Here is a 13,080-nt window from a genome sequence, read left to right on the forward strand (position 1 = left end):
ATCTCACTTTGATTTTCTACTAAACTGTTGTTATATACACAAAGCGTGGTTAGTGAACGATAATTCAATTTTTACTTTGGGAAATAAGAGTCTGAGTCCAGAGAGGAATAAGGATGGTGATTTCACAAAGTAACTGCTTGAAATACTGTTTTGTAGACAGACTTTTCTGGCAAAGAACTGAGTGCATCTGAAATTAACAGCACAGCAAAAATATGTTAAATATTATGTCGTTTTCCTGAATGTGACCTCACTTTTCAAACTGGAGGTTTTGGGTTTTTTTCTTAGAAAACTGCTTAAAGCCCAATTTTACTGCCCTTGCACATGTAGAACTGTACGTAACTGCCTTAGAAATCCCCCCTGTTCTGATGGGACTGCTTTAGGAAGAAGGCACGACTTATTGTGAGAAACTTAGGAAATGAAAGGTGGACTGAAATGCAAGTCTCACTTTTCACTTCTTGAAAAGCAGCAAGTTGCTCTGCTCTACCACAGAAATATTATGACGATCTTGTAATTAATCTCTGGTATTTGTTCTTGGATATACTGATTCGAGGCTAGAATCTGTTCTGTTGGGGTGTTTGAGTGCTGTTTCCAGTATTGACAAAAAGGAGAACAGAAGTTTGGCTGTGTTTTATTGCCTGTTTCTGTCCTCTTTCCACTCACTCAGTTATTTGTTTTTAAATACTCAGCTCCTGTGGTCCTTACGTATCTCAGCCCAAGATCTCAAAAACCTGTTACTGATCAAGCAGGGAGATGGCTGGAAGACTTTACTGTGGGTTTTAGTCATACCCAGTCTTCTGGATCAGTGGTCTCCAAAGTGGGATGTGCAGGGCAATCCATTGGGGTGTGAGTGGGCTGTTAATAAATAAATAAATATTTCATCCTTTTTTACTTTGTATTTTTGTGTATGTTATATAATGTGCATAATATATCAGTACAGTAGTACATGTGTATAATGGCTAAATAAATATACATGTATTGGGGGTGTGCTCTCAAAAAAGTTTGGGAGACTAGTGTTCTAGATAAATGTGACTGCGCTTTTGTCTCTCTCTTTAGTCTTTTCTTTGGTTTGGGGAGAGAGAAGAGGTTAGTGTGTTTTCCAATAGGAGGAGCAAAGAATTCCTAAAAGTCCGCACACAGAATGCTCAAGTCCTATTTCATGCACGTATTTGACAATTTTATAGTATTTTGATTGAAGTGGGAGCGTTTCACTGCTTTGTATTGTGGAAGATATTTATGTGATAATGAAGTAGTTCACTCGATGAGGTAGAAAATGTATGCAAAATTGTAGGATTCTGTGTTGGTTTTCATTAATCTTCTATTCCCCCAACAAGTTGTACATCAGCCATCTTAGAAATGAGGAACTCTGTGGCAGCATTTTTTTTAAGTTTGCAATTAATTTGTCTATGTGCAGTATTGTTACTGGTATTCCTCCTTATTCTGCATCTCACTGTTGTGCTGGTGTTCTAATCTTCATACGTGCCCTTTCCTACTTGGGAACTGTGCCCTAGTAGACATTTCTGACAAATGTCTACTAGGGAATGGGGATGCTTAATAAGCCTATTTTTCTACTCTGTTCTAGATACAAATTTGAACTCAAATCTCCTGAGTTCACCACACCTTATTCACTACATTATCTAGTTCTTGGTCTTCAAACTACTTTCTAGTGATACAGATACAGTTATGTTTGAAAAGGTTTCAGCATAAGAGGACTTAATGTATTTTCTGGGAAGTTGAAAACATGAAATAGAAACTAGCTGTCAAAATTTGAAAGGTATCAAGAAAGACTTACTGTAATTAATTCTTTATTCATATTTTTGCAGATTCTGGGCCAAAATCAGAGTTTTGTTTAAGGCAAACTCGAACAGATGATGCGACTTTAATCTAGTGTGACTTGCCTGCATGTATTTTCAAGTGCTCAAAGGGAATTCACATTTGATTATTTGCACCATAGTGCACTGCATAAAATATTCATGGAAGTGTCACTTTTCCATAGGTGGCACTCCAGGGCAGAGACAGGGACTTTGGGAAACTTTACATTTTTAAAGTAATAAGTATGAAATGCAAGTTGAAAAAAACATATGCTGTTTGGTACTGGTGTCCTGCAGCAACTGACAAATCATTTTTAGACCAGCAAAAAATGATAATACCTGTATTGGTTTTGACAGGGGTTCAGAGTTTGCTGGCTAGGGTTACTGTAAGAAGTTTCTGCAAATAAGAAGAGTGTGAGCAATTAAAAAGCATGACGTATACTCTAAAACTCTACACTCGAATTGCTGAATTATTAAGATTTGGTATCTGTTGTCTTCAAATGCGTATCTACAGTAGTAATATACAGTAGTTGTGTGAATTGATCTGAACCCTGTAAAAGTTATAATGTAGCCTCACTGGGGCTTGGGAGACTCCAGCCTTTCTCTGAATTTCCAGTTTGAAGCTGATGTGTTGATAGAGTCAAATCAACCTATTTGCTTACAAAAATGTGATTTGTTTTAAACAAATCTAGAGACAAATCTTGAAAGCTTGCCTTGCTAACCAGGGTTGGATACTGGGAATAAAGCTAAGTAAGAATGTATTATGTATTGAAGAATGCATTTGTATCTTGAATTTGATTATATACTTTACACCAAATTTTCAGATTTTTTTTTTATGCACAATAATATGGACATTTTGATATATAGCTCTAAAAGATGTTTTGCAAACATGACTAAAAGTAACTGTCATATAGTTACTGTGTTAGAAAATAACTTTGTATACTAGCAACTTCCAAACTAGCCAAGAATTTCATGGTTTTGATAGTACAGCACAGAACAGGAAGTTTAGTAAATCTATTTTAAGTTTCACAACTAAGAACTTTATTTACACCTAAAATAAAAATGCAGGAATTTGCATGGCAATTTCAAGGAGGGAAATTGAGGAGACAAGTCCTTTTTTTGAAAAGCAACATTTATTTTTAAATGTTGAGTATCAAGTTTTCATTTTTCTGAAATGCTTAGCATTGCCAATTTTGCCTTGATAGGTATCTTTGAGGTCCTCAAAGTGATGCACGAGTTGGGGGTGGAACTTGATACAGAAACATACACAGACTATGTTTTTAAAAATTTTGCTACTAGTGAAACTGCCCGTACCCAGCTGAAGGTGAGTTTACATTTACAATTCATAAAAATGACTATTGCATGGCTTGTTTTTTTGTGTTCTTTGTGAAGGCTTTAGATCCCAGTAGTGCTCTAAACATGAACTTGGTATGATGAAGCCTGTTCAGAATATTTAGATTACTTTTGAAACACTTGTTGCACTGATGGTTTGTTTACCATGTCTTTCTCTGGCTTCGTTTCTTTCTCCTTTTCAGAGCTAACCAAAATATTTTGCTCAAGACTTACTAGCCTTGTTTCCTGAAGTGGAAAACTAAATAAATGAATGATGTCCCTTTTTTATTGGGGATTAGAAGTATTACAGTTGTTTCTGGTGCAGGTTTTTTTTTTACTTGCGAAAGAATTCAGAATTGCAGACTGAGTTTAACTGTCCCACTCTTTCTGCCTCTGGTAACTTTGTTTCTTGCGATTTGATTTCAATACAAAAGCTGCATAATTTTGGATCAGTAGCAACTTCTCTGGCTAGCCATGTCTACTTCTGTAGAGCACCTTCTATGTTCTCAACAGCTATCAATACAAGAATGCCAGTGTTCTTTGGGAAGGAAGCGTTTAAAAATACAAAGTATCAGAAGGTCTTCTTTGTGTGTACTTCCAATGACTGATTGCTTTATCTCTAGAAAAATGACTGCCTGTTTGAAAGTGTTGGACTCTCTGTAGCAGAAATAAGATATGAAGCAGCAAATGGAAGACTGAACAATGTTCTTTCTCTATGTAAGTATTTTTCATGTTGAATGTTACTACATACTTGGTGGTAGTGTTGATTGGTTGTAGCTAAGAGATTTACATGTATTAATACATGAGGTTTAAATATATGTGGGAAACTTGAGCAAAACTTCTATTATGTGAGGTCCTCTGTGATGAGATGTCAGACTGTTTGAAACTACCAATTCTGGACAACATACCATGATTAAATTCTTTTTTAGTATTGAACCTGGCCGTAAGATTTACATATAAGATATTTACAAATCACAGCTTTGCTGTGATTGTGATAGGATTCTGATCCTCTTGTACTTAGAGGGCTTAAGGAAACGATTTGCCTTGCACAATGACTGTTAAGTTGTTGGTGCGGAGATTGTTTTTGTTTGCAGCATCAATTACAACAGGATGCTAGTCTAACATTATGGCTCTGAAGTACTACAGAATTATTAATGAAAGAACCAACTTTAAAGAACTGATTGGCACTGATGTTAACCTGAGAGTGCTCTGCTGATCTGTTGGTCATGGAAGTTGTGTATAAATCTGATGAGTTAATTAGATGATGAAATTTTGACAGCATGAATTAATCACTTCTTAAGAGTTTTCTCCAAAGATTGTTCTGATGCTCAGTGCTTGCAAAAGTGTCGTGGTTTAACCCCAGCCGGCAGCTAAGCACCACACAGCCGCTTGCTCACTCCCCCCTGGTGGGATGGAGGAGAGAATCGAAAGAGTAAAAGTGAAAAAACTCCTGGGTTGAGATGATAAAGACAGTTTAATAGGTAAAGCAAAAACCATGCACGCAGGCAAAGCAAAACAAGGAATTCATTCACTCCTTCCCATCGGCAGGCAGGTGTTCAGCCATCCCCAGGAAAGCAGGGCTCCATCACGTGTAACAGTTACTTGGGAAGACAAAATGCTATCGCTCCGAACGTCCCCCCCTTCCTTCTTCTTCCCCCAGCTTTATATGCTGAGCATGACGTCACATGGTGTGGAATATCCTTTTGGTCAGTTGGGGTCAGCTGTCCCGGCTGTGTCCCCTCCCAACTTCTTGTGCCCCCCCAGCCTACTCGCTGGTGAGGTGGTGTGAGAAGCAGAAAAGGCCTTGACTGTGTAAGCACTGCTCAGCAATAATGAAAACATCCCTGTATTATCAACACTGTTTTCAGCACAAATCTAAAACATAGCCCCATAGTGGCTACTGTGAAGAAAATTAACTCTATCTCAGCCAAAAACAGCACAAAAAGTTAATATACATCATTACTGAATGTATGGGATGGGATGATTTGCTTGGTTAAGTAGGAATATGTTTCTTTTCAAAATTTAAAACAAATACAGTTTTTATTTGCCTAATATACTGAGACAACAATAAAACATCTGAATTTGGACTAAATCTGATACAGAAAAATCTCTTTTTTTTTTAAACAGTTTTATGTGTCCAAGGTTCATGGAAAAGCTTAAGCAGTCTTTTGCTGCAGTTGTCATTAACTATTATTTAACAAATGTAGAAATATGTAGTCTATACACCATGACCCTGGGAAGCTGTTGTGCTGAAAATGAGAAAATTAAGTGAGTAGTTACTAATCAGTGATTTAATTTTTGTATTGGAGGTTTATCAATTAGTGAATCTTTAAGATTCACCTTACATTCTGCCATTATTTTGTTTGTTCTTATTACAAAGAAAAAATTAACCATGAAAAATGAAGTACCTAAAATAACTTTGAAATTTTTTTGAAAGGATAAGTATTTATTAGGAGCAATGAAGTTTCTTCTGGATAGTGAAATAGTGGGGGTTTTTTCCTCCTACATGAAAAAGTAGACCCACCCCTGCACGCTCATTTTGGATAACTGAAATAGTCAGGTTTTAATGTGTTATAAGGCACAAATGTGTGTGCCTGGTATATGGTACATGTATATGATATCAAAAGTATGATACAGGCACATATAGTAGGCTGCATTCTGTCTTACTGTCATGAAATTAGTCTCACATAGTGTATTACTTAGCTGTTGTCTGTGTGTTGAATTTAAATCTTGTAGTGGTATTTCTGTTTACAAAGACTAGGGTTAATAATTCATGGAGACATACAAAATTTCTTTTGAACTTGAGCTTTAAAGGAAGGTACTCCTGTAAATAGTTTACCAAGCTGAAATGAATGCTAGTAAATCTAATTAGCACCTATGTAATGATAAGGCACAGATATTAAACAGCTGATTTTTTTTTTTTTTTTTTACTTGGCTCCTTTTGCAGTATTACAAAGAGGGAAAAATAGATGCAGGACGGAAAATAGTTCAAGAATGTCTCATCAGTGTAGTCAGGGGAGGCAAAGGTTGATTATTAGTGCTGGTTGCTTTCTAGGTGTATTGATTCAGCTTCTCATACCTTCTAACATATAGATTTCTGCTACTGACAAGATGAAAACTACGAAGCATCAGCTGAGGAATCTGGGCGCATAAGGCGGGGTACATGAGAGCCGCTTTTTCCCTTTATCATGCCGTTCCATTCCACTTCATTGTCAGCCTCTTGATTTTCTCAGACTTGTTTGTTGCTAAGGAAACCAGGTTGCCAATTGTCAGCAGCAGCTGAGCATACTAAGATGCTTTTCTGCTCATTTTTTATGAGCAAAAAGTTTAATATACCACTGGAGGAGGATTTGTATTGAGGGTTTCTGGAAACCAACTTTACCTGAGATTTTCAAACAAAAATAAACATTCCAACATTTAAAACTTTTAATTTTCTAAATGCCTGGAGTTAGACTAAGGAGTGGTTTTAGCATGTTGTTCCTGCCTTTTATTTCCCAGGTTCCTATAGAGCTGGTGTTTTTATTTCAGTTCTCTTCTACCATATACCATATTGCAGCCCTTGCTGAAAGGGCCCAGTGCATTCAGGTTTTTACAGGGGTTAATTCTATTGTGATCGTGAAGTCAGATGATAACAACTTCATACAGGACTTAAATGCATCTACTACTGTATTTTTTTTATTTGCTGGACTACAGTGCTGGAATGAGAAACAGCAATTCTAAAGGAAGAAGGTAGTATGATTTGGAATATTTAGCCAAGAAATGATGTAAAGATGAGGACATAGGGCATAACTGTAAATGAACTCTCAGGGACATCTAATTTTAAATAATTTTACAGTTTCCTTTGTGTTGAACCAATGCTGTAAATATCAACATTTAGAACTGTGTATCTTTCTCTGTTTTTACCCTTATGTTTAACTTAATTCAGTGGCTAGCACTTCAGATGGAACTACTTTTTCTTTCTTGTCAGGCAATTTACACCAGCAGAAGCAAACACCTAAGAAAGTGTCTTTTTTTTTTTTTTTTTTAAATTAAAAAAAAAAGTAGAAGGCAAAATTGTAAAGCCTATTTTAGGGCAGGTATTCAGTCTGAAACAATTAGCAAACCATTTGCCTCTGATGGATCTTTTTTGTTCCAGCACTAATATCTCAAGTTTTCTTGATTAGGATTGTTTGGGTTTTGTATTGCTTTTTGGGACATAGTATTTTCGTCAGTCTTGTACTTTTTTACAGATAAGATGCTTACTCCTATTACTAATTTGTGTAAAAGACAGATGTATTAACTATTGACATTAAAGGCAATGAAGAGGGAAAAATCTCTCTCTTAGAATATTTGATCCCTTTGGAAATGGAGCAGATTTGGAGCTGATAAAACCAGGACTGTTTCAAATACCCTGGTATTTGAAATTTTGATTTACAAAAGTTTGTCAGCATTTACTAAACTAACGAAATAGTTCTTCTAATGACACCCTATTTACACGACCTACTGACGTGTTGCAGTTCAGGGGTTTTTTTTTACAATGACTATTTAGAAACATTTCTTTCATTTACAGTGTCTTCAGCAAGCACACCTCCTATTGATATTCGTCAGTTTAGAAACAGCCTCATTTTGGGTTTTAAAAGGTAAGGTTGCTGTATGAATACCTCTTTTTTTCCTCTGTAGCAAAGTTCCCTCTTTTTTTGCCGCCTTGAGCACAAGTCTGTGCAGTCTTCTCCCCCCCCCCCCCCCCCCCCCCCCATGTTTGAAAATTTAAAAGTAGGATTCCAGCTCTAGCAGATCTGAGGATATCTTTGTTCCTCTCTGCTCTCCCTGGTTTCCTTGCCTCTGCTATATATGAGCATACCTTTGAAGCATTATATATAGTAGATTAAAAAGAACTTCGCTGTTCTTGTTTGTTCTGTGGTATTTGACAGTATATAAACTTCTCGGGTAGTAAACATTCGGGGTTTTACCTTTATTCACTTTTGTTTATAAACTGCTATGCTAATGTAAGATTTCCCTAAATATGATCACTATTAAGATTAAAGTAAATGGGTACTTAATGAAGATGAAATACCGGTAGGAGCCAGGCATATTCTACTACATCTGATAGCTTTCTGTGCCCTCTGGGTTAATACAACTCCCGAATGCTCACATTTAACACCTAGTATTGTGCTACATTGCCATGACTTTGTATTCACAGCCATACGGTCCCGTTTTGCAAGGAGGGTTCCTTGCTAACTTGCAGGGTTGTCTTAAGCTTGTGGAAGTATATGTGAATTAAGCATTTCTATCATTCACTGTTTGCCCCAGTCAAACATTTAGGACTGTGAATGGGGTTTTTCTGCAGCATACCTACACCACTGGGAACCAGAGCAGTCACTTAATATTACTCAGGACCAGAGTCTGAAGGCTGATTTTGTTGACTAAGTTATTTTCTAAAATTTTGTAATGGCTATGAGCTATAACTATGTTTAGGTTGGGTATTAGTAAAACGTATTGGCTGAATATGACCAAAATAATTTCCTAGTAAATTGCAAGTTCTATCTAGCTGATCCTGCTCTACCATGGCAAAAGGAGAGAAAGCAAACCAGTGTTCAAATTGGGTTTGTTACCTAGGCCCTAGCTGACCTTGACATCCAAGGGATAAGTGAAATAATGTTTTAGATCCAATAGGGGTATTTTACTATTCCTTTGAGTAGTCAGCCCCAGAATCATCCGTTTCAGATGTATTAATTAAGGTAACAGATTTTTGAAACGTTTTCTCTCTGTAAGTATAGATAAATATTCAATTGAAGTAGGACTTGCACTAGAAAGGAAGCCATACCAATGTCTACCACAGACAACCAGTGCTAGCATAAAATACCCCTACCATTGGACAGTTGTGCAGGTGTTCAGAATGTGATTTAAAGTATCTTTAAAATGTTATCAGCTTGTATTGTGAAAACTAGCTGATGAAGAATCATACTCTCCGCAGTGGTGGAACAGTTACTACTGTTGTGATTTCTCTAGTTATCGGACATTTGGGCTAAAAACTTGGAATTCTGAGGGAAATTAAGGTTGGGGGGTTTTGGTGGGTTTTTTTGTTGTGTGGTTTTTTTGTTTTTTTTTTACTTCAGCTTACTGTTTCCCCGCTCTCCTTGCCACTTCTAAGTGTGGCATAAGTTTTTTTATTTCTTTAATATTAATCTCTCGTTTGCCTTTATTGCTACCTGGCTTCAGATACTATGTACAAGGCTGGCTGTGCCCAAATTTCACCTTTATATTGTTTCTGAAAACCTGCAAATTCATGTTTCCTTTTCTATTTTTAAACTTAATGGCTAGAACAGCCTGAAAATGAAGCTTGAGGGTATGATAGGATAGAAGAAAAGAATATTTGTACCTTTTGTAAAGTCCACAGCAAAATTTTATGACTAAATGCAAGTCTTGAATGTTCAAATGAGCGGAGTTTAGGACTGGCGTACAAAAGTACAGGGTATGGACACCAGGGACATGTGAACAATGTCTGTGGCAGACTAGTTTATCGATTTCTGTTGAAGCTACTCTTCTCTAGTAACTGCTTCGAAGTATTCCCATTCTATCTGCCTGATGTACCATTACTATTTCAGAGTCAAGTACTTTAGGAAATTGATGCATTTGATATCTGCAGTTCATTGTCATGCTGTCAGTGGTGGAACGAGTTCACCCAGGAAAGCTTAACTAACCTCACAGATAGCATTTCTCCCCCCAGCCCTGCCCTGGCGTGGACCTGCATTGACTCGTTTTCAAATACAAGTGGCAGTTGCACAAAAAGAATAAATGTTTCATAGGCTTGAACCTCCTAAATAAAATCCTAAACTTCTATGAATGCTAGCAAGTTTATATGCAGCTGTTCAGACTGACGTATTATTTTCCCCATATGAGAATTATAGGAAGATAAAATAAGGTCATACTTTTTTGTTCTCTTAGCCTTGTCTAGGTTAATGCTGCTTTATAGTTGTTGAAAAGTTATAGCTTCTAGTGAGAATTCTGATATTCTACAAATTATAGGAATATGTCGGGTTTTTTATACTTTAGTGAACTGGTTAACATTTGATCTTTGGTTGTAACCTGATGATGTAGAGAGGAGTGCTCTCCATCAAGTTCTGTCCTGTTCTATGAAGGGAGAAATTAGAGTTCTATGTTTTGTTTTGTTTTCTGTTTTTTAAATATTATCTATTTATGTCACATTAATAGACATTATACCTTAAGTAAGAGATTTGATTACTGTCTTTTTTGCATGGTATAAATGCATTTATAGCTGCCTGTAGTTACCTGTTTGTACTAAAAATATAATTTTAATGCACAGGAGTCTAGATTTTTGCTCTAGCAAATTCCGCATATTGAGTGTTTGCTATGTAAAGTGTGATTTGTTTGAGTGAAGCTTATTTTCTTGAAATGCTAAATAGAATGAAGTGTAACATAAAAAAGTAGAATTAGGACATGTTAAAAGATTGAACTAAAAATAAAACTAAAATATATTCCTTGTAGTCTTAGTTATCTGTTTGGATTGCTGCATTATTTTAAGTTATTTAGCAGAAACTATGACCATATGCAGTATAGTAAAAACTACAATACTTATTCTGTACAAAGTTGGTTTAAACAATATGTGGCAATTATTGTGTTTTAATTTTATTTAAATAATTTAATAAGAGCCTCAGTGTTAATGATCTGTGTATTTTTTTAAAAAAGATACAAGAGTAAAATCATTTTGTTGCTTTTAATTTGTTATCCTTTGCTGCCCTCTTCAGCTCAAATGATGTACATCTTTGGAGCAAGGTAAGTAGAGATAATGCTGTGAATAAAATCAAGTTCTTTAGGCACTGCATGTTTATGATGCATTACTGTAAATCTGAATTCTGAGCCCAATAATTGTAGACCTGATTAATTTGAGCAAGACTTTTGTCAGTGGCAGATTGTACAACTGTATGAATTGAGTTTTCAAATTGGACAGTTAAGTGTAATTGTGAAAAATCAAATGTAGTGTAGCTTATGGCTACTCCAGTTTGTAGATCAATGTTATTATAGCTGAAGGTAGCATATAGTTGAAGCTTCTGGAACAATGTCTGCCATGGTTGTGCAATCTGACATTGTTTAATTCCCTTTCCTGCCTTCCCTAAACTTTCTTCCTATCCCCACACTAGTACTAATAAAATAATAAGGCACAATTAGAATTTTAAAGTTTCTGTCATATAACTTTGAAGGCAAAGCCAGATAAAAGAAATCACCTGGATGAAGTCAAGGGGAAATGACTGATCATCTTGCCTTCCCTGGTATGGGCTACATTAGAAAGACACTGCAATATAACTTGGTCAATAAATTTTGCAGAGCACTAGAATAGGGGAGATGTTGGCAGATACTGCCTAGGATGTGGTTACAGAATTTGGGAAGGGATGCACTGTGCTTTTTGTCTTTTTTTTTTTTTTTTCTTCGATACTGTACCTGCTGACTAATAAACTAGTACATGGCTTGCAGTATATTTTAGATTTTGCAGAGAAATCTTGGAATGAAATGGAAATTCTAATTTGGAAAGTCACTGATTAATGATTTATGTAAATCAGGTACAGCTTGTGAGGTGCAGGTATTTTGCTACCATTTTCTGTTGTGTGAAGATTATGGTGAGAGGATGTTTTTGTCCTCTGCCTCTGTCCTTCCTTTTTTTGCATTTAAAAAATAAAAAGGGAGGGCAGGGAGAGGAAAAAAGGGGATCTCTTATTACTCCCATTATGAAAATAATTTTGAAGGATAGTCGGAGGACTGAAATAATGGTGGTCTGCACATGGAGTAGTATCTAGAGTTACTTCTGCTGTTCTCCACAATGGAAGAAAGATACATTTTTGTTGTCTGTGCTAAATTTATGAGTAAATGTATGTGTTAACCTTCTAAAATAAGAAATGCTAACTTGGGAAATAAACAGATACTTAGCATTAGAAATAGTATCACACCTTTTTTTTTTTTCCCTGTAATCCATCCTTTTTGGTATTCTCTAAGATTTGATTCAGAACTGTGTTATCATGACTTTCTTGGATTTTATTGTAGTTGTAGGTGGTTCTGTGTGTTGATTTGTCATAGGAGGATGAGGGCAAAAGGGCAGAAGAAAGCTGTAGTTTAACTGTGCACAGTCTCCGTGGTGTTGGTAGAATGAGAAGTGATAGATACAGTATTCTGTTGCACATTTGGTATTTTCTGGCTTTGTTTATCCATTTTCATTAACAATTGAACGTGAGGGTTCCTTTTCTTTTGTCATTACTTAAAACACAGCACTTTGACAATGGGAATGCATTTCCCTCTAACTTCTTTCAGATTGTATTCTAGAATCATGGCAGAGAAAGCAAAATTCTTGAAATACTTAAAATCTCAGTTTTTAACTAAAGATGATGTAATTTCCTTAAGAACAGTCAAATGGATTTTTAAGGTGATGTAATTTAGGTCAAAGTATTTGTAGGTAGGATGTGGGGGCTTTTGGGTAAATGCTTCTTTTCCTCTGATGAAGTAAAATCTACCTGTTCCTTCAGTTTGTATGACTGATGGAACGTGTGCTAAATTTAGTCAAATGCAATTAATTTTTGTGGATGCATATTTTGTCATTCAAAATTGCACTTATTTACAACAGCTGTACTAGTTATCTTAAATCTAGCAGGACATGATAAATTGTGTTTCTTTATTTTCTTTATGTATTTGCTTTTTTCAAAATAAAAAAAAAAGCTTTATGGGCCAATTTCAGCCTTTCAGTAAATTGGAACATAATTGTAGCATCTCCAGGAGCGACACTGGTTAATATTTGCTTTAAGCAATGTCTTACGATAGCTAACTTTCTGTAGAATGATACATAAACAGAATACTAGAGTGTCTGTCTTACTGCCATAACTCAGAAAGCATTTCTGTTTGCAATATTTTTTTAAGAAAAACCTATTATTTACGAAAAAAAACTTCCTTGTATTTCTTA

General features: G+C 35.8%; 1 protein-coding gene across 2 annotated transcripts in view; it reads left to right on the forward strand.

Annotated features, from left to right (window-relative positions):
• The window catches only part of LRPPRC (leucine rich pentatricopeptide repeat containing), a 95,193-nt gene that overhangs the window by 22,875 nt on the left and 59,238 nt on the right, over positions 1-13,080 (forward strand). For both annotated transcript variants that reach the window (XM_076334448.1, XM_076334449.1), the window contains exons 12-15: positions 3,014-3,132; positions 3,764-3,857; positions 7,690-7,759; positions 10,886-10,913. In XM_076334448.1, coding sequence (XP_076190563.1) covers positions 3,014-3,132; positions 3,764-3,857; positions 7,690-7,759; positions 10,886-10,913 — 311 coding nt within the window. The remainder of the gene's footprint in view (positions 1-3,013; positions 3,133-3,763; positions 3,858-7,689; positions 7,760-10,885; positions 10,914-13,080) is intronic.

Source organism: Aptenodytes patagonicus, chromosome 3 (genome assembly GCF_965638725.1).
Source record: "Aptenodytes patagonicus chromosome 3, bAptPat1.pri.cur, whole genome shotgun sequence".
NCBI classification, from domain to species: Eukaryota; Metazoa; Chordata; class Aves; order Sphenisciformes; family Spheniscidae; genus Aptenodytes; species Aptenodytes patagonicus.